General features: G+C 59.8%; 1 protein-coding gene across 3 annotated transcripts in view; it reads left to right on the top strand.

Annotated features, from left to right (window-relative positions):
* The window catches only part of EVC (EvC ciliary complex subunit 1), a 47,001-nt gene that overhangs the window by 4,483 nt on the left and 20,916 nt on the right, over positions 1-21,602 (top strand). For all 3 annotated transcript variants that reach the window (XM_036328579.1, XM_036328572.1, XM_036328589.1), the window contains exons 3-11: positions 3,417-3,500; positions 5,426-5,658; positions 7,829-7,913; positions 8,325-8,423; positions 9,279-9,416; positions 11,490-11,648; positions 15,385-15,601; positions 16,632-16,780; positions 17,277-17,375. In XM_036328579.1, coding sequence (XP_036184472.1) covers positions 3,417-3,500; positions 5,426-5,658; positions 7,829-7,913; positions 8,325-8,423; positions 9,279-9,416; positions 11,490-11,648; positions 15,385-15,601; positions 16,632-16,780; positions 17,277-17,375 — 1,263 coding nt within the window. The remainder of the gene's footprint in view (positions 1-3,416; positions 3,501-5,425; positions 5,659-7,828; positions 7,914-8,324; positions 8,424-9,278; positions 9,417-11,489; positions 11,649-15,384; positions 15,602-16,631; positions 16,781-17,276; positions 17,376-21,602) is intronic.

Genomic DNA, 21,602 nt, shown 5'->3' with positions numbered 1-21,602 from the left:
GTGCGGCCCCCAGCCCCGGCTCGCTGCTCTGCGTCCCGGCCTGGCAGTGGGGAGAGGGCCTCTCCGTCCCTCAGTCCTGCTCTCGGTCATTTCTGAATAATGGCATTGCTTTGGCGGAAGAAGTTTTACATTGAAATTTGCGCTGCATCCAGTTTCCTGAATGACCGCGTGGCTGCCGCTGGGAGGTCGTCAGAGCTGGGGGGAGCTCTGAACTGGGGAGCCCTGACAGCCCACACAGCCGGGCCCCTCAGGCTGCGGATGCCTGTGCTCTGCCCCAGGCCATGCTAAGTGCTCTGGGCCTCCGTCCGCCCTGGGCCTGCCCTCGAGGGGATGGTGCACCCAGGGGACAGGACAGAAGAGCCACAGCAGTCTCAGGTCTCCCGCGTGGCTGGGGTCACACCATCAGCTGGGACTGTGTTTTCCTGCACAGGCCCGGGCGCCCCATCCTCTGGTCCTGCTTCCACAGGTGTCAGGTGGACCAGCCTCTACATCCTTTTCTTCTCATAACTATGGGTTGTTTTTATTGATTTCAGAGAGGAAGGGAGAGGGAGAGAGAGAGAAACATCAATGATGAGAGAGAATCATGAATCGGCTGCCTCCTGCACACCCCACACTGGGGATGGAGCCCGCAACCCGGGCATGTGTCCTGATCAGGAATCAAATCGAGACCCCCTGGTTCATAGGTCGACGCTCAACCCCTGAGCCACACCAGCCGGGCAATGCTTTCCACAGGAAGCGCAGTTTTTGCTTTGTGTCTCCCTGCGGAAGATGAACCCCCGGGAGGCAGGGGCCAGGCCTTCCTCCCACTGTTCACCTCTTCTGTTCTGTCCTCTCGCTCGATGAGAGGAGGTTAAAGTGCCGCGCCCTCCCTGCTTTCGCGTGGAATTCTCAGCAAGGGTGTCTCCTCTTGTACGCCAGCCAGGCCTGTGCCGTCACGTGGCCGCGTTCCGTCGGGCCTGCCCCTGCTTCGCAGACTCGGCTGTCTTGAACTTCTTAATCGTTTCTGAGTAAGACCCCCCGTATTCATTTTGTACTGAGCCCCGCAAACTATGTCACCAGTTCCGAAGACAGGCTTTTCATCTTACTGCCCTTCTTCGCTTTTGTCCTAAAAAAGCAGAGAGCGAGACTGGATGCTGGGGGCCGGGGGGCGGTCCTCCCCTGGGGTCAGCGGGCAGCCAGGAGGGTTGGCAGCTGGGCAGTGGTGGGAACGGCATGTTTAAAAGGCCATCTGATTGCCCAGGAGGGTGAAATGGAGGGTATCAACCTCTCGACCTTGGTTTGCCCCTCTGGAGCCAGGGATCTGAGTTCAAATCCCAGTTCTGGCATGTATTAGCTGTGCAGCCCTGGGCACATGGCTTAACCTCTCTGTGCTCATCTCTCCTGTGTGAGAACTGGAGACGGAAACCTCTGTCGCCAGACCCTTGGGAGCTTGAGGAGGAGGCACATGTGGGAGGTTTCCCATTCTTGTCACCTAAGCCTATTTCTGCGAGTCGTAAGGGACGAACAGAAATGACGAGAACCGGGCCCCTGCCCCTCCCTGCCCTGCTCAGTGGGGCAGCATGGGGAACCCTCTCAGGAGACATAAGGGGCCTGGTGCTGGCTCGGGCAGGTGCTGTTCCAACCTTCCACGTTGTGAGGAAGCGGAAAATCTGTATTTTTCGCTCGTTGTCATGGACCTCGTTCTTCAAGATTCAGCTGAGAAGCAGGGAAGTAGGAGTGGGTGCGGTTTTCCCCCACCAGCCTCTTCGAACTGGTGGGTGGAGATGGCTCGAGGTCTGCGCGCCAGGCTCCTGACTTAGCTGCCTGCTCACCTTCGTCCACGTGCTGGTTGTTTCCAGAACATTCATTCAGCACCGACTCTGCCACGTGCAGGGGGACGTGCTGGCAGGGGAGAGACGTGAGAGACGCGGGATGGAGAGCGGCTGGGAAGAGCCGTCCAGCTGCGGTCAGGAAGGCTTCCCGGGCGGTTCCTGAGCAGGGCCTCGCTCACGGGCTCCTCGCCGCCCCTTCCAGCTGCGTGGTCTCACTTCTGTCCTGCGCGGCCACTCGCTGGGCGCTTCACCTGCGCGGTCCTGGGGTCAGGCACCCACCTGGGCACTGTCCGGGAGGACCAAGGCTCAGAAGAGTGAGAAGACCGCCCACCTCTGCTTTTTGTGTGAGGGAGGGTCTAACCCCAAGTCTTGCGTGAATATTGCCGCGTGTAAGTGTTTATGCCGGCGGCACAGCTAAAATTATTCTGTCGGACTTTTCCACTAAAATTTGCAGTTTTAGGAGCGCTCTTGTTCATTATTGTCATAGTATTTAAATCCTGATTTCTTCCAAAGGTGAAGACTTGGAATTAAATGCATGTGCTATTTAACATCTGTCTGCCCCTCCATCACCTGTCAGTACATCCATCCCTCCCCATCCAGCCATCCACCATCCACCCACTTGTCTATTCATACCTATCCATCCATTCATCTGTCCATGTACCCACCCACCCATTTGTCCGTCTGTCTAGCCATCATCCATCCATCTATTCATTTACCTGCCCATCTATCTTTCCAGCTGTCTGTACATTCCTTTACCCATTTGCCCATTAATTCACTCATTCATCCATCTGTCCACCGACTTATTCACCTGCCCATCCATCTACCCATCTATCTGTACACTCATCTGTATACTAATCTATCCACATATTTGTCCATCCATCCATCCACTCACCTGCCCATCTATCTATCCATCCACCATCCATCCACCCATCCATCCACTCACCTGCCCATCCATCTATCCATCCACCATCCATCCACCCATCCATCCACTCATCTGCCCATCCATCCATCCACCACCCACCCATCCATCCATCCATCCATCCATCCATCCACTCACCTGCCCACCCATCTATTCATCCATCCATCCGTCCATCCATCCACTCACCTGCCCACCCATCCAACCATCCATCCATCCATCCATCCATCCACTCACCTGCCCACCCATCTATCCTTCCCATCCATCCATCCATCCATCCACTCACCTGCCCACCCATCTATCCATCCATCCATCCATCCATCCACTCACCTACCCATCCATCTATCCATCCACCATCCATCCATCCATCCGCTCACCTGCCCATCCATCTATCCATCCACCCATCTATGCATCCACCCATCCATCCATCCACTCACCTGCCCATCCACTTATCCATCTGTGTGTTCATCTGTCCATTCGTCCATCCACCTGTTGTCTGTCCATTCGTCCATCCACCTGTTCCCCCGTCCATCATCCATCCTCTGCTGAGGGCGTGCTCACTTTGGCCTGTGTGAGCCTGTGGTCCCTTTGCCAGGCGGCTGTCACAGCGCGGTGCGGCACTTTGGAAACCCTTGGCGTTTATCCTCTGTCTCGCGGAAGCTCCCCATGCCGTTTGTTCTTCTTCCCAGGAACGCGAGCCGTCCTTCAACAGCAACGTCACAGCATTCGCACTGAAGGCGAAAGTGGTCTATCCCATCAACCAGAAGTTCCGGGTGAGACACCCACGCTCCATCTCGGGAACCAGTCACTCAGTGGGTGGAGGTCGGGGTGGAGTCGTGGGGTTCGATGTGCAGCTCAGGCTCTACTTGCGGGTTTATGGCAGCCTTTGTCATAGGGTGAGCGTGAGGCTTTGTCACCGAGCAACACTTAGGGGTGTGATGGCAGTGTGGTCAGGGCCAGGGTGCGCCTGGTGTATCAAGGTAAGGAAATACCGTGGTGTGTTGTACCCCAGGCACAGCAGGGACAGCACAGTAGGACGGCGCCCACCCCGCTCGTGCAACACTAATACAAATACCGATACTGACACGGCTTCCAGCACCTCGATCCCAGACCCTGAGGCTCACGCCAGCAGCCGACACTCCTGAACACTTGCGGTGGGGCCGGCCTGGTGCTAAGCGTTTGTCGTGCATCCGGCATTCCAGCCTCACAGGCTCCGATGAGATAAATAATACTGTCGTCTCCACGTTGCGCAGAGGAAACTGAGGCCCAGAGGGGCTAAGGACCTCCCGAGGTCGCTGCAGAAAGAGGCGGGCCAGCCACCCCCCCACCTGGCTACAGGCCTTACACCGAAGGCCGGCGTTCATACCGCAGCCGGCCGGGAGCTTCGCAGAGAGCGGGCTATCCCCTGGCGCCTCAGGAGCCCCCAGCCGGCGAGATGCTCTGTGGGAAAAGGAGTTTCCTGGTCAAGAAAGTTGAGGAAAATGCTGGCGGGAAAGAGGACAGGACCCCGACTCAGTCCCAACTCCCCCCGGCCCGCCCCCTCGCTGTGTACTGCAGGCCGTTTCCTGACTTCTGGGGCCTCAGTTTCTTTATCTGTGAAATGGGAGCAATGGGCCCTCCTGCCTCACCCAGTAGTTTGGGTTAAATCGGACAGTAGACGTAAGGGCTGAGGCCCGTGTGTGACAGCTAAGCATGCACCCGTTCTGTTCCTAAATCAGCACTTGCCTGGGAACAGCCAGAGCATATCGAAGGCTCTGAGAATTCCCGCACCGAGGAAACTAGTCCACTCTGGCTCATGCAGACTCTCCCAAATTAGATTCTCCGGGGAACCCTTACGGTGAACAGAAACGGGTGGCAGTTCATGGACCTGTTCCCCGGAACACACACTGGGAACCACTTCCTTCCTTAGCTCTGTGTGTGGTGGGGCGGGGGGGTGGGGGTACACTCCCAGAGCAGGGGCCTTTCTTCAGCACCACACCCACGCTGGGCCGCCTCCCCAGTGGCCACTGGGCATGGCTGGGGTCAGGGGAGCATGGTCCTCACCCTGGAGGCTGCCCCCGTCTGGGAGGGACACGGTGTGGTGTCAGGCTGCACAGAGAGGACAGGGGCCTGTAGGAGCTGGTGTGGGCTGGGCGTCGGAGAAGGTAGGCTCTGGGCTCTGTGTCTGGGGTACAGCTGCTTCTGCCCAGCAAAGGACAGGGAGAGGGTTTCAGCCTGGGGGGCAGAGCCCTGCTCAGGCTGCGCCCTCTTGAGGTCATGGCAGGAACTGCATTTCTTTGAGCCAATTCCAGGGCCATGGCAGGTCTGGGGAGAGGAGGTGGCGCCCATGTCAACGCAGGTGAAGAAGAGCTAGGTGGTCAGCGGGTTAGTGGACAGAGCTGGCCCCGGGTCTGAGACAGCAGCAAGAGAGGTGGGCCAGGGCCGGGGGGCTGCTGTGGAGAAGGGCAAGTGGGCAGCCGAGTGCCAGGTGCAGGGGTCATCGGGGCAGAGGCAGGCTCCTGGGTAAGGGGTGGGAGCCTGGTGCAGAGCCTTGGTCTCTTGGGGACAAGAGAGCTGTGACACGGGTCCACTCCCACCCCTGCCCAGCCTGCCCGCCTGGCCGCCCCGGGAGCCGCCATTCTGTGTTGCGGGTGGAATTACCGCGTCAGACTCCTGATGGTCACGTGCACTGAGTCCCATTTCTCTTCTGCTGCCCCAGCCTCTGGCCGACGGCTCCTCCAACCCGTCTCTGCATGAAAACTTAAAGCAGGTAGTTCTTCCCAACCAGCCGGTGGAGGCGTCGCCTTGCAGCAGCCTGGGGAGCCTGAGCCAGGCCGAGAAGGACGAGTGCAGCTCCTCGTCCAGCATCCACTCGGCCGCCAGTGACGACAGGTTCCTCCGCCGCACCTTCCTCCGCGTCCACAGCTTCCCCGAGGCCCTGACCTGCGAGAGGTGAGGAGGGCCGAGGGAGGACGCGGGCCCATGAGGCATGTGGTTGTCAGAGGAGGAAACAGAGAATGGAGGCCCAGAGAGGTTAAGCAACTCAGCCAGGGACACACAGCCGCCCCGTGTCAGAGTGGGACCCTGTCTCCCTCTGTCACTTGCCATGTGGTATCGATCCGCATAGGAGTTACGGAGTCAGGCTCCAGCCACGGAGAGACTTCAGGGGACCCTGATGCGTCACCAGCATGCCTGTGCATGGCATCGCGGCCAGCACTGAGCAGGCGCCTTCCAGAGTGTCTTTGCATGGCATCGCAGCCAGCACTGAGTAGGCGCCTTCCAGCGTGCCTGTGCACGGCATCGCGGCCAGCACTGAGTAGGCGCCTTTTAGCGTGCCTGTGCACGGCATCGCGGCCAGCACTGAGTAGGCGCCTTCCAGCGTGCCTGTGCACGGCATCGCGGCCAGCACTGAGTAGGCGCCTTCCAGCGTGCCTGTGCACGGCATCGCGGCCAGCACTGAGTAGGCGCCTTCCAGCGTGCCTGTGCACGGCATCGCGGCCAGCACTGAGTAGGCGCCTTCCAGCGTGCCTGTGCACGGCATCGCGGCCAGCACTGAGTAGGCGCCTTCCAGAGTGCCTGTGCACGGCATCGCGGCCAGCACTGAGCAGGCGCCTTCCAGAGTGTCTTTGCATGGCATCGCAGCCAGCACTGAGTAGGCGCCTTCCGGGTGCTGGGCAGAGTGCCGGGCAGTTTGCAGGGGGTACTTACTGCATGAGCACAAGGATCAGTCGGTCCCGTCCCCTGCCCTGTCTCTTCCGCCAGTGGGAGCCTGGGACCGGTTCAGTGATGGTAACTATTAGTCAATGAACTAATTTCTCCTGCCAGCCTTATCAGGTGGGGGCAGCTTTGCCCCATTTTATGAAGGAAATGTGCCCCGACCAGGAATCGAACCATGACCTCCCTGTTCATAGGTAGATGCTCAACCTCTGAGCCACACCTGCCGATCAATGATTCTCTCTCATCATTGATGTTTCTATCTCTCTCTCCCTCTCCCTTCCTCTCTGAAATCAATAAAAATATGTATTTAAGCAAGTAATAAAAAAAATAAAGTGAGTCTCAGAGAGGCTCAGTGACCTGCCCAAGGTCACACAGCGGATGGTGATGGAACCAGGTTTGACCCCACCACCTTATCCCCAAAGCCCACGCTCAGAATCTTCAAACTGTCCAGCCTGGAGGAGGGCTCACCTCGTGGTCAGTGGCCAGAAACTCACTCTGGGGCGGGGTGGGTGGGGGCATCGCAGCCAGCACTGAGCAGGCGCCTTCCAGCGTGCCTGTGCACAGCATCGCAGCCAGCACTGAGCAGGCGCCTTCCAGCGTGCCTGTGCACAGCATCGCAGCCAGCACTGAGCAGGCGCCTTCCAGCGTGCCTGTGCACAGCATCGCAGCCAGCACTGAGTAGGCGCCTTCTCAGTGCTGGGTGTGGGGGTGTGGGGGCCGGTCCTCAGGCCTGTCTGCTCTGACGTTCGGTGAGCTCGAGGGGTCCTGGATGTGGCCCGGGGCTGTGGCATGAGTGGGCTCAGAACCAGAGTTTGGTGGGGACCCCACAGGTGGCCCACGGCGGGAGGGATGTGGCTGGACTGGAGCCCCTTTCCTCACTGGGAGAGGCTGTGTCTGAGCCTTGGACTTAGAGGACGTCTAACCGTTCGGGGTCAGTCATTCAAAAGGCCTTTGCCTGTGTCGGAGAAAAGGTAGAGCCTTTCCCTGCACCCTGCCGCTGACCTGCCCCGTGACGGCCACCAACACTGATTTCTCCGGCCCTCGATGTCCTGCGTCAGCGTCGTCTGTACAGTGGTCACAGGCTGAGCCCTCAGAAAGGCAGCCTGTGATACAGGATGCCAGTGACCGGAGCACGTGCCAGTGTCATTTCTCCCACCTGCCATCTTCCGGCTTTGTCCTCGATGTCCAGGCCAAGTCCCCTCTGGTCACGAGTGGGTCGCAAAGAGCTCCTGACACTCCATCTCGTAGACCGTGTGGCCGTTGGGAATCTCCGTGTGCGCACACGCTGCGGATGTAAAATCTGGGGGCAGGACCCGCGAGGCTGGTACTGAGCAGGGACGCCCTAACTGTCACCCCCTCCGCACCTCAGACACTAAAGGTCTCTCTTCCTCTTGCGACTTTGCAGTGCCGACCTTGACCTTTGCATCTATCACCTCCACTTAAAAGACCTGCTCCAGCTGGACGCGGCGCTGAGGCAGGACGAGCGCTTGGTAGGTGGCGAGGCGGCTCGGCACCCCTCAGGGCTCCGGCACCGTGACCCGGGCTCTGTGCGCCGGGACCCCCAGGAGGCGGGTGTGGGGAGGGAGAGCCAGCACCTCGGGAGGGAGAGCGATCTTAGGAAGAGACACCAAGATGGGAAGGCAGCTCCTGCCTGTGGGTGGGCGCCGGCTTCACTTTACCCAGAGAGGGAGGGAGAAAGAGAAAAAGAAAAGGAAGCAGAGAGAGAGAGAGAGAGGCAGACAGGGAGAGAGAGACAGAGACACAGAGAGGGGGAGACAGACAGAGATAGAGAGAGGGACAGAGAGAAACAGAGAGAAGCAGGAGGAGGGGGGAGGAGAGGAGGGAGGGAGATTCTGTTGTTTAAACCTTTATTTCTGTTATGTTCCCTTCTTTGGCAATAGATGTTTATTCAGATTTTTAAAATGTGCCTCCTTGACCTCCTTCCAAGAAAGAAGCCTGATGACGAATTCTACCAGAAGATTCTTTCAAAACAGGAAAATGTAAGTCTTCAATCTGTAGTTCCAGGTAATTGGAAAATAGCTTATTACAATACTGGAGGCCCAGTGCACGGATTCGTGCTCTGATGGGGTCCCTCAGCCTGGCCTGCGGGGATCGGGCTGAAACCGGCTCTCTGACATCCCCTGAGGGGACCCGGATTGCGAGAGGGCAGTTCTCGGGTGACACACCCCGGAATCGGGCTCCCTCCTCTCTGGTTCCTGGTGCGCCACCCAAGAACCACTGCTGCCAAGTCACCACAGCTCGGCAGCTCCTGCATTGAGCATCTGCCCCCTGGTGGTCAGTGTGCCTCATAGCTACTGGCTGGTCAGATGGTGGCTTAGGTTTTTATATATATAGATACACTTTTAACGTAATACAGAGATACAGGCGTGAGTACAGATGTAAAAACCACAGTGTGGACTAAAATGGGAAAAAATATTGGAGGCAGAGAGGTGAGAAGAATGTCGGTCATGTTCTCTGCCCAAGAGAGTCACTGTGGGCGGGACTTCCTGTTCAGGCTGGGGCGTTTTTAAATATCTGATTTCCCAGAGCTGCAGAAGGAGTGAAAGATGCTGTTTCATGGCTTTCTAAGCCCAGCTTACTTTTTGTGGGGGGTGAGGACTATAGAAGAAAATAATCCATCATTCTCGAGGCTCTGCGTTTAGGGAGAAAAATCGATTTCTATCATCAAACCTTAAATAGGACAAAACCCATAGCACCGACGTTTGGTTAAGAAATATTCCCCGGGGGGAAGAAATTAATATTCCATGAGAATGTGAAAAACAAAAGCATTTCTTATGGCAGAACTTAAGACACATTCAACTTGTTCTTTATTTTCTCTCTTTTGCCTTTTGCAGGATTTGGAGGAATTAGAAAAGGGACTTCGGGCCAGACTGTCAGACACGGAGACGCTGGGCGCCGGCGACTCCCAGTACATCGCGCTGGCGGACGTGGAGAAGAAGGAGAGGGAGAACGCCGAGCAGCTGATCGATAACGTAGGTGATGGGCTTGTTCCTGCGTGAAAGCCGGGGCTTCGGGGCGGCCCAGCTGGGAGGTTGGAGAGAGAGTGGATGCGCCTAGAAACGTGTTTAACACTGGGGTTCCCTGCTGGGTCGGCCCCGGAGCCAGGGGTCCGTCTCCGAATTGAGCGATGGAGCAGGTGTCACTAAGGGCCAGGATTTTCAGAGGGAGGCGTCTTATTTTATAACCGATTCCTCTGGCTTAAGTTTTAGATTGGCCTTCGTGTCATTCAAAGCAGAGGTTGCTCTGACCCTGTGTGGGTGTGGCGGGTGCTGGCTGCCATCTCCTCATCCCCGGGCATCGCTCTTAAAAGCAGGTTTTAAGTTCCAGAGAGGAGGGCTTCCTTCAGGTATTTATCTCTGTTTGGCTTTTGGGTCCCATGACCCGCTGTTCACGTATTCTGTCTTAAACACACGTTTCCTTGGCGCCCAGGCGCTGTGCTGGCGACAGGGATTCAAATGAACTTAGACCTGGCCCTGCCGGAGAGATGCTCAGGCCAGCGCGGGGCCCGGGGAGGGGGAGGGGTGACAGTGACAGGTGAGCAGATGAGGTTTACAAGTGTGACAGATGGGGACACAGGAGCGCTGAGGCACAGGGGAGAGAGGAACTGTTTTACCCCCGGTTAGGAAAGTTTTTGGAGAAGAACGGACCATCGAGAGGCTGCCTGGGAGAGGTGTGGTGCTGGCCTGCAGGCGGCAGAGAAGGCAGCAGGGAGCCGAGAAGCAGGCAGAGGGAGCTGAGCAGAGCCTGGACGAGGGGCCTCCTCTCACCAGGACGGGGAGTCGCTGAGGGTTGCAGCAAAGGGTGGCTGGGTTCCCTCCTGCTTTGAAGGGCTGCACAGGCTGCTGTGTGGAGGCCAGTGTGAGCTACGGGGCTAGTGCAGTGGGGTTTCGTGAAGGCATTTGCAGTGGGTGGAGGGCAAGGAGAAGTGGGAGCCGATAGGATGGGATGTAAGGAGGGGCGGGGGGTGGTGGTGCAGAGAACTGTCTACAGAAATCAGGACCCAGATTGAGAACAGGCTGGGAGGGGATGGTGGGGCGGGGTCTGACCAGGCCCAGGGGGAGGACGCGGAGAGCGAGCTGCCCGGAGGCCCCGAGATGGGACAGGAAGCTTCTGAAGAGGCGCCAGTGCCTCGGGGTGATGCTCTGTCCCAGCCGAGCCCAGCCCCGACGGCTGGCAGGGTTCAGTGAGCCTCAGCTTGTCATGATCTCCACCTTCAGCCAGAGCAGCCAGGTCAGTGTGGGCTTCTGGGGCCACTGACCCCTGACCCCTCCCATGCGGGTCCAGCAAAAAGTGTCCCTCTCAGCCTCAGACGGGCGCCAAGGAGAAGCTCCAGCTGGAGCTGCAGGGACCTGCCCCAGATCCGCTGCCTCTGCCTCTCGCTCGGGGGCCAGGGCCCGTCCCCTGCGCCTGGTCCTCGTCCTCGTCCGCTCCAGCTGTACTTTATCTGGAAGGAAACTGCGTGCCGCACGCAACCTACACGTCATAAAGCAAAAGACGTCGCTGAGACCTGGGGTCACTGTCCTCGGTGCTGAGGCCGCAGGGACAGCCGAAGCCCGGCATTCGCAGCCACTCCCGTCCCAGCGCCGCGCCCGACGAGATGGGGCAGGAAGGAGGGTTTCAAGGAGGACGTTCCCACAGCATCGTCTCTGCCGCGCTCTCCCTGGTGCTTTTGGAACAAGAACTGACATTTCAATGGCCGTTCGTGCTGTTATTTCCAGGACACGTTCAATCTCTTTTAAATCTCTGGACGATTCCGAGAGGGCACTGGAATTCACGCACTCCTCCCCCGCGGGCAGGACTCAGCCTGCTGGGTGTCTCCGCCTTTAAGCTGGGAGGTCCCGGGGTCTGAAGCTCATCGCTGTTCACTGCAGTGGAACAGGAGGCACCGCTGGAGAGAGTGACGCTGCGAGGCGAACGTGCTCCGGGGTAGAACTGTCGAGAATCTCGGTCTGTGAGACGCAGTGATGGCAGTTCCCACGCCTGACCATGTGGCGTTACACTTTCTTAACCAAGTCTCCTCCCCTCCCGCCTCTCCCCCGTCACAGATGGACGCCTTCTGGAGGCAGATGGAGAGCATCCCGCACCACCTCGTGGACCAGTTCAAGTGTCCCAGCGCCAGAGCACGCCAGCTCGGGGCGGCCCTCACGACCAGGATGATCGCCGTGGAGGGGCTGCTGCGGGACTCCCAGGACCTGCAGGCGCTGGTAATGCGGGGGGGGGGGGGGGGGGGCGCAGGAGGGGCACGGAGGGGTTCACACAGAGATGGAATCAGGAAGCTCCAAGTGCTGTAGAGGTTGTCCAAACACCTTCGTATTGTGGATGGGGAGAGACAGCCCAGAGAAAAGCAATGAATTCGTCCTTCCATCATCCATTCAGTCCTATCCAGTCCTTTTTTCTATTCTTCTTTCCCTTCCTTCCTTCCTTCCTTCCTTCCTTCCTTCCTTCCTTCCTTCCTTCCACCCATCCATCCCATCCATCTATCCTTCCATCCCATCCATCTATCCATCTACCACCCATCCATCTAGTCCTTCTATTCCATCCTTTCTTCCTTTCATCCCATCCAGTCCTCCCTCCCTCCCTCCCTCCCTCCCTCCCTCCCTCCCTCCCTCCCAGGTGTGGAGGTGCGGCCAGCTCCATGTCCCGCAGCTCAGAGCACTGTGTCTCCCCCGGCTGCACACTGACATGATCTGGGAGCTTTAAAAGGCACTGATGCTGGGGTCCCAGATGAGCCTGAGTTACTCTGCCTGGGTTGGAGCTCCGGTGACCACGGCGAGCAGTCGGGTTGACGCCCACTGGTGGATGGAGCTTTGGTTTGCTCTCCTGCTGCCTCCCGAGTCACCGAGGGCGCTTCCGGCAATGTCTGTGCCTGGGCCTCGTGCCCAGCGGCCCAGTCTAACCCGTGCGAAGCAGGGGCCCTGGTTCTGCTGGTTGTAAACTCCCCAAACAATTCTGATGTGCAGCTGGGGATGCAAAGCACTGGGGCCGAAGAAGCTGCACATCCACCTCCTAGGCCCAGCCCCTTGCAGCTGTGTCACCTGGCACTGGTTACTTAACCTCTCTGAGTTCCGGTTGCTCTGTTTATAAAAGGGTGGTCCTGGGCCTTGTCACAGACAGGCCCGGGGAAGCGCTCCGTGACCTGTAACACGTTAATCACCAGGGGGTTTCTCTGCAGAGGATTTGGGCTCACCTGCTGTGTGCAAGGCCCGGGGCACTACCCACCCATCTCCCCGCCCTCTGGCCTTGGGAACGCGGAGGTTACATTTCAGACCCGTGCACCTGCCCAGGTCACACGCGGCTCAGAGCCCTCTAGCGGCCGCCCTGCCCCCGGCGCAGACTCAGCTCTCAGACCCGCGAGCAGGCCCTGAGGAGCCAGAGCGACTCCTGCCGCTTCTCCACAACCCACAACCTCCACAACCCACAACCGTCCGCCCCGAGTGTGGTGCAGACCAGCGGCTTCCGCGTCCCCTGAGAGCTGGTTAGAGACGCAGGTCCTCCCCGCACGCCCAGATCCACGGTGCGCGCTAACAGACGCCCGGCGCACGCTGCACACGGCCGCCGGAGAGCACTGTGTGCTTCCGTCCTGTACACAGTCCCGTCTCCGCCTGGGCCCTGCTGGCAGAGGCAGGAAGCGGCCGGTGTGGCGCACCTGGGCCGCCCTGCCTGACGGCGCCCCCGGCCTCGGCTTGGCCGTCCAGGCCCCTCTGAGCTGGACTTTAATTTGATCCGGCTGCTGATAGGGACGCTCAACAAAGGAAAACGACTTTCCTTTTCTCCTTTTTCTTTCTTTAATTATTATCCTGTCAGCACGATATGGATGCAGAAACACACACACACACACACACACAAAACACAGTGTATCCTTAGCTGACTCTGGCCCAAGAATTAGCCAGAAACTTCCAAGTAGGAAGGAGGGAATGAATTATTCGAGTTCTCAGTAGGCTCTTCCTTCAGCCAACATTTAATGAGCACCTACTATGCGCCGTGTCCTGTTATAGAGACCGTATTGCAGACTCGAGCCAGAAACCTGAGCTCAGACCACAGTCCTGCCGCTTCCTAGCCGTGCGACCTCGGCAGTTACTCAACCTCTCTGTGACTCAGTTTCATCATCTGTAAAATGGGATCAGAGTGGCACCTGCTCTGAGAGTGTTGGAGATCAGACAGGACGTTGATCTCACGTGGGAAGTGCGCATGTCCAGCCACATGTCAGCAGGCAGAATGGACAAAGAAGACACCGCAGTGCTGCCTGGGAAGGGGGACGGTTAGCTCCCTGCACCCACTTCCCCCCCCTCCCCCACCCCGTGACGTATCTAGGAATGTGCTGTGATAAACTCTGGAATTTCAGTGCTTGGGCTGGTGTCTGAGCATTTTGGCCTGGGCAGGGGGCCCTGGAACATGGCACTGGCCTCGGGGACTCTCAGAACAGAGCCCTGGAAGAGGCCGTAAAGGTTGTGCTGCCACTAGGAGCCTGGAGGGCCTCCGTGAGCTAAACCAGAGGTGGCTGTCCTGGCCGCCGCCCTGCCTGGGCGCTGCCATGGGGAACCTGGCGCTTATGCTCCTGCGCCCTCTAGTGGCCATGGGCCCTGACTGCTGGCAGGTGTTGCACTGAAGGAGGCGGGTTCCCAGCATTGTCCCTCGGGCTGGTTATGTGGCCTTCCGGGATAGACCTCAGCATCCTTGTCCAGAATCGGGGGATCACCATCCGTGCCCCATTCACACGCTGTTAGAACCCCCACCAGTGCGGCTCAGCCACAGTGAGGCCAGGCTGGGCAGTGGGTGGCTCAGATACGCTCCTGGCGTCAGGGCTCTCCAGTCGGTTCCTTCGATCAGAGCCTGTTGGGCGAGCAGGGCCCGGCCAGGCCGCGGAGTGAGTACGAGGAGGCAGGGAGGTGGCCCAGGAGGAGGCCCGTGTGCGAAGGCCTGGCGGAGCTGCAGGCCGTGTTCTGGGCAGCCAGGAGTCGGCAGGGCTGTGGGGCCAGGCTGGGGACGAGGCCAGGCTGGTCCTGAAGGCCATGTGCCCCAAGCTCGGGAGTTTGGACTCGGTCTGGGGGCAGTGAGAGAGGGTTGGGGCCAGGGGACTCGGGAGCCACGTTTACGTCTCAGAAAGGCCCGCTGCCGTGCGGGGCCCAGTGTGAGGGGACAGGTGGAGGCCGGGAGGCCAGGCTCGGTCCCAGGGCAGGAGTGACTGTGAGTCGGCGGGAAGGGAATAGGGAGGGGGATCTGAATGGGGCAGGATTGCCGGCGGTGAAGGGGCCGGGCTAACTCAGGCCTCCCGAGCCGGGTGGCGGGTGGGGAGGGACGCAGCCCTGCAGCTCTCACGTGGTCCACATGTCCAGCATGGTGACGCTGCTCCTTCCGGTGCCCTCACTCTCATTCGACAGCCCCACTCATTGGGCGTCTCCTCTCTGTGATAGAAGGAGCCCTGGCCCTGTAGTCCTCATTTCCTGCGTGGGGTGTGTGGGGAAGTGTCTTTCCCAGTAGTCCTGCCCTAAGTCACCACCACGCGGCAGAACAAGGTGGGCGGTCCTAAGGTCTGACACTGGGCATCGCCCCCTCCGTCTCTGAGTCCCAGCACCCGGGCTCTGAGCGCAGAAGCCCTGGCTCCTGTGACCTTGACTCTCCCTGTGCCGCGCCGGCCGAGGCCCGGTGGCTGCGGGAGGCGTGGCTGTGATGATAGGCGTGCACTGAACTCCTTCCCGGAAGAGCGACCCTCGGGGGAGCACTCAGTAGATACGAAGCGCTTTGCGTGTGCTCTCCGTGTCTGCCTCGCCACGTCCCCACGAGGGACCACGGGGTCCCCATCTGAGAGGCAGACACAGGAGGCTCAGAGGGGAGCTACTCCTTCTGTGCTCAGCACACAGCGAGGTGTGGGGCCAGGACGCAGCCGTGACCGAGCGCCGCCCCAAGATGGCCCCACCTGACGCCTGGTGCCTCTCCCCTCAGGACCTCCTGGAGAGAACGATGGGCCGCGTGCACATGGCAAAGACGATCGAGTTCCTGAGGCTGCAGATCCAGGAGGAGACCAGGTGCCGGCTGGCCGCCATCTCCCGCAGCCTGGACCTGCTGGTCGCCCAGGGCCGGCTGTCCGCGCGGCAGAAGGAGGAGCTGCTGACCCAGCAGCACAAGGCCTTCTGGGAGGAGGCCGAGCGCTTCAGCAGGGGTGAGCGGCTTCCGCGGGGCCAGGGGGCCGGGCTGGGGGCAGCAAGAGTCCCAGTTCTGCCTTTGGGGACCAGCCCCTTATATGCTCTGCGCTCGCTTGCCTTCCCCGTAGATCGGGGTAAACAGGGCTGCCTCCCTAGCAGGCTCTCCTGCTCCATTTCCTCGTCGGTGATTCCAGCTCACGGGAACCCCAGGGTCTCTCGGCAGAGCCACCAGGAACGTGCAGAGGGCAGGAGGGCGGAGGTGCCCAGTGCCTGCAGCCCTGCACCAGCCATGGGCCCTGAGATGCCGGGTGGGGTGTGCGAGGCAGGAGAGGGCACCCGCCGTGGCCGATTCCCACACACGCCTGCTGCTCGGCCGTCTGGGAAGTGGCAGGTGGGGGCTGAAGACATCCAGGCACCCGAGGCTTAGTCCGGGTCAGACCTTTGGTGGGGCTGCAGGAAGCAACCTGGCCTCCCTGCAGGGCGGGGACCCGCTCTGCACCCGCTTCCTCACAGCCTGGGCGAGAGAGCCCGTTGGTGCTGACCCAAGGCTGAGTGTGCCGGGCCCCCTCGGGTCTCGTCGGGACGTCTGTAGGGCATCTGTGTGCCTAGCGAGTCCCCCAGCAGGTTCTGACCCCCACACTGGCCTGGATCCTGTAGGACCGGGGAGTCTCCGGGTGTCTTAGCTCGGGCCACGGTGACAAGATGCTGCACACAGGGGCCCCGGAACAGCAGGCATTTGTTCTGGAAGCTGGAAGTCCGACTCAGTGTGCCCAGATTTGGTTCCCGGGGAGGGCACACTTTTGGCAGGACGTGGCGGAGCGCGCGCTCACATCTCTTTGAAGGCCTCTCTCCCCGCTCCCTCCCTCCCGCCATCTCTGATGTGGGCCTCCGGGCTCCTGACGCCTTTGGAGCACGTGTGCCCGAATAATGAAACTGAAATAAACTGGGTTTGCCCCTCAGTGGCGCCCCTCTTGGTGCTGGCAGAAGAAGCCAGGGAGGTTCTGCCGGGAGAGCCGCCTGTGAGGTCCTGGCTTATTCCACTTTCAGAGTTTGTGCAGCGAGGCCAAGAGCTGGTCCAGGCGTCGCGGGCTCGCCAGGCGGAGGGCACAGCGCAGCTCACGCGGGCCCAGGAGGAGGAACGGAGGGCCTTCCTGGCGGAGGCGCAGCTGACGGCCAACCCCGAGGAGCTCCTCCAGGTGACCCTGCGCGACCCCCGCTGGCCTGGCGCGGCTCAGGCCCTGTCCCGGCCTCCAGCAGACGGGGGCGCTTCTCGGCCTCCCGTGGGTCCGCCCAGTGACCGAGGCCTCTGAGCCTGCATCCCCCGCTCCCGGTCTGCACACCGGTGACCAGGGCTCCGCGGGGCCGGTCTCCCAGGCCTGGGCAGGGCCTGCAGCACTAAGTCAGAGGACGCTGTCCGGAGAGAGCAGGCAGGGCGGCCTGCAGCACCTCCGCCTTCTGGCTGGACCAAAGCTCAGTCCATGGCTTTCCTGGGGTCCAGGCTCGCTGGTCCCTGCCGTGGCCTCAGCCTGCAAGCCACAGAAGCCCCGTGACCACGTGCCTTACTTTTCTCAGATATAAACCAAGGATGAACGTCCTTTTGATCTGAGAGTTGGGGGCAGGTGGAGAGAACTGTGCATTTTGGGGGGGGGGGTGCATTTTTCTGTCCGATTCAGCTCCTGCATTTACTCTCAGGCTTTTCACGGGGTCCTGGAGCGGCAGAGGGTGACGTGCAGTGACCTGGAGCAAGAGGAGAACTTCAGGGCCACCGAGGCCGTGGCGGCGCTCTGCCAGGTACGTGGCCCCCAGGCGGGCCGGGCTGAGAGCCCTCAGGATCTGAGTGTGCGTGAGGACCGCACATCCTCCTGGGCCCCCGGCCCCAAAGGCGGAAAGTGACTCGCCTTGCTTTCCGAGGCCTGTGCAGACAGTGGCCTGCAGGGGGCAGCGCTGGGAGCAGGGAGACGGGGAGGCATCATGGAGAGAGAGCTGGGGCCGGGTCTGTTTTGGTGGCCAGCATCTCAGTCTCCTCCGTGAAGATGGGGTAGTGAGCTTTCTTCACAGGACTGTCCGGCGGTTTAAATAAGCTTCCACAGGCAGAGCACAGAGGTGCTATGGGCACAGAGTGAGCATCATACAGTGTTATAAGCATTCTCGTCCTCTCTGTCTAGGAGGGTGCGTGTGCACAGGATATGCTCACAAGGTACCTCGTCCTGTAGCCTGGCAGGTTCTTTCCCAGACCTTTTCTTTGGGTGAGGCACCCACCATGATATGGTGGGCACGGGGCTGTGAGAGAGACACCATCATGGTATGGTGGGCACGGGGCTGTGAGGCACCATATGGTATGGTGGGCACGTGGCTGTGAGAGAGACACCATCATGGTATGGTGGGCACGGGGCTGTGAGATAAACTGACGACCACCTCGCGTTCTCAGGCTGCTGAGAGCAGCATTTTTCAAATGCCCGCTGTCTCCTGACCTGTAAACAAACAGTAAGGTCCCAGCTTGGCTGACGCGGATGCCGCTAAATCCCAGAGAGAGGTCTCTGAGCCCAGCCCAGCGCCACCCGCCCGTGGGGACAGGCGCAGAGCCGAGCGCCACGCGGGCCTGCTTGCTGCCCGTCCTGCTCCGGTGTCTCTTGAAAGGCTCCGGGGCGGGTGGTGAAACAGACCCGCCACACTCCGGCTTCGCGGCCGCGGTTCTCACCAGGAGTCGGGGCGGACAGTGAGAGAAATGAACCGTCCTCAGAGAACACAGAGACAGTAGACACGGGTGATGTGCCCCCGCCCCCCGAAGCGTCTCCGGTTCGATTCTCGGTCAAGGGCGCGCACCTGGGTTGCAGGGTCACTCCCCGCCCCCGTCAGTCGGGCGCATGCGGAGGTAACCAGTTGAGTCTCACAGTGACGTTTCTCTTTCCCCTCTCCCTCCCCCCTCCCCCCTCCCTCCCTCCCTCCCTCCCCCCTCCCTCCTCCCTTCCACTCCTTCCGAAAAGCAGTGGAAAAACTATGCTCAGGTGAGGATGAAACAAAAACGTAGTCCCCACAAGATGCCTCACTGACACCAAACGCAGTCCCCAAGACCACCCTCGGCTCTTCAGTTCTCTAGAGCAGCGGGCGCCCGCCGGTGGTCCCTGAGGCCGAAAGGGGGGCGCCCGCCGGTGGTCCCTGAGGCCGAAAGGGTGGCGCCCGCTGCTCTAAAGGACTCGCTGCAGCTGTCCCCACGGCGGGTGGTTGCAGCGGGAGCTACAGACCCAGGTCGGCCAGAGGTCCCAGGCAGAGGCCTCCAGCGCCCTCTCAGGGGCGTGGGCAGCACTGGCCTCCTGACAGCGCTGTTGGCATCACACGCCGGCCACTGCCCACACGGAGGCTCCCGAGCTCGGCGTCCAGTTTTATTGGGACGCAGTCACACAGACGTGGGCGGCCGCCAGTGTGGCCGGCCTTAACCCCGGCCCTCTGCGGGATGGGCTGATAGCAGGCGGCCCCAGGCCCCACCCTGATCACATCACTGTCCCAGCTCCCTGACGGGGCCCAGACTCCCCCGTAACCTGAGACCGTTGTATCCGGGAGGACATTCCAAGAACAGGGAGGTCCCTTCGCAGGAACCGGGGCAAACGGGCCTCTCTCTCAACAAGGTCGGTTCTTGGCTGCCCAGCGGTGAAAGGTTAAGGTGTTTTGTTTTAGGAAACTCAGCTGGGAGCCTGGGCTTCAGGCCTGGGGCTCATATTCAAGGAGGAGGGAGAAGTGGGCTGGTGAGCAAGAGAAGGGAGAGGCGGTCAGGCAAAACGGATGAATAAACGCACGAGGGAATCGAGGAATGAGCGCGCAACTGGAATTCTGGCATTCTGAAGGCGGCGTGGTCGTGTCCGATGAGAAATAATTAACACAAACTCTCAACAAATTAACACAAACTCAGTGGCTAAAGACAACTCGGTTATTACCTTGCAGTCCTGGAGGTCGGACGTCCGAGGGTGGGCTGGGTTCCTGCTGGAGGCTCCAAGGGAGAATCCGTTCCCTTGACTTTCCCGGCTGCTGGGGGCGCCCATATCCCTGGGCTCGTGGCCCCTCCTCCGTGCCAGAGCCAGAGACCTGGTGCTCCCACCTGTTCCCACCATCCCGTCTCCGCTCACCCTGACTCCCTGCCTCCCTCTCACCCGGACGGGCCCTTGTGCTTACATTGGACTCACCTGGGTCTCTTCCCGTCTCAGACCCTAACGTGCGTCTGCAGAAGCTCTTGGACCAGTGGTTCTCAACCTTGGCTGCACTTTCGAATCACCTGGGAATCTTTTTAAAATCCTGATTTCTGGGCCTCATCCTCCGGAAATTCTGTTTCTTTGTTATGGGGTGAGGCCACAACAAGGTGAGAACCACTGTCTTGGACCCTATAAGGCTGCATATTCTGGGGGCTCGGACATGGGCGACTTGGAGAGACCTTATTTTGCCTAACGAGACAGGAAGCACTAGGTTTCCAAAGAGTAAAAGAAATTGGGTTTTGGGGAAATGCCAGAGCAATGGTTTCCTGGGCCGTAGTCTATTCAAGGTAGGTCTGGAAGAGTGAATGGTAGACGTGTGGCACCCTGTGGTCCGTGTCCCTGGAAGGAGGTGTCTGTGGGGCGGTAGGGCGTGAGCCAGTTTGCCTGGTCCTTTAGCAAGGTTAAAGGGTGACAGGTCGTCTCCAAGGGCGCAGAGTCTGAGAAATACAGACTGGCACGTACAGGTCTACCCCATGGCAGCCGGCGAAGGGAACCCCCGTGGCTCTTTGTTGTGACTTAAAGCCACGGGAGCCGTTAATTTATGTTTTCTTTATTTGCAGAAGTAAGACTCGCCAGTGCCTTCATGGTCCTGCATGCTAAGTGGTTATAGCCCCTCCTCCCTTTTAGTCATTTTCCCAACCAGCTGACCTCCCTGCGAAGAGGCGCAAATTTGCAAAGTAGAGAAGAGTCGCTTGGGAAGCAGACAGAGCAGAGCAGTGTGGCCCTTGCTGGCTGTGTACCCACCGTGTGCGGCCCTGTCCGTATCGCCCGACCTCTCTCACCCAGGAATTCTTAGCTGCCCTCCATGTAGACTGAGCACATGAATGAACCCACTTAACACCCAAAATGCCACCCGTAGCCCCCAGGCTGAGCTAACACCCCTCATCTGGTCCGTGATGACCACCCAGGCTGGTCTGTGATGCTCCCATATGGCCTGACCCACGAGACCCACCCCGTCTGACCCAGAGACCTGCCCAGCCAGGCCCATAAGCTCCCCTATTGTGGCCCACCAGGCCCACATGACCTGGCCCACCCACCACGTATCTGGGGTCACGTCCCTTGCTTGTTTCCTTCCAGACATCCCTCAGTTCTGCCGAGATGCCCCATCCCTCCTACCCCAGTGCCTTTGCGTGTGCTTTCTCACTGCCTGATACTCGGTCCCCTCCCTTCCCTCCGTTTTGCTTGTTCTCATTCTTGTCTCAGTTAAACGTCACTTCCTCAGACCAGATTCCCTGGTATGTCCCTAGGGCTGCCACCCTCGTGGCCATCGCACTTGTCATAGTGACCCCTGACCCCCGCTGGGCTGTGCACTCCCTGAGGTCCAGGTCCACATCTGCCTGTCACTGCCATGTTCCTGGCACAGAGCCCATAGCAAGGGCTCGAGAGACGGTTGCAGAGTGAGCCTCTGAGCTGTGAGCATAAGCCACTTTTGTCCCTTGGCTGTGAGGGACCCGCCCCTGCTGTGGTGGAGGTCACGTAACCATGACCACGTAATGTCATGCAGCGAGACACCTCGGAACCCAGTGCTGGAAGCGACAGTGACATGTGCTTGTGGTCTGCACTGGCCGGAGGAGGCCGACCTGGGCCGGACTCAATGGACACAGCGTGCTCCACCTGCCTCATGTCCTCCCGAGGCCGTGGGCTTCCCGGGGATGTCTCCCACTGCAGAGGTGGAGGTCTGGCCTGCACTCTAGCCACGGCACACCACCTCATTTTATGGGCTGACACAGGTCACATGACTGGCCCCAACCCCATAGGACAGGAGGGTCCTCCCCTC

Source organism: Myotis myotis, unplaced genomic scaffold, assembly GCF_014108235.1.
Source record: "Myotis myotis isolate mMyoMyo1 unplaced genomic scaffold, mMyoMyo1.p scaffold_m19_p_1, whole genome shotgun sequence".
Classification (NCBI taxonomy): domain Eukaryota; kingdom Metazoa; phylum Chordata; class Mammalia; order Chiroptera; family Vespertilionidae; genus Myotis; species Myotis myotis.
This window is presented reverse-complemented; position numbering and strand designations above follow the sequence as displayed.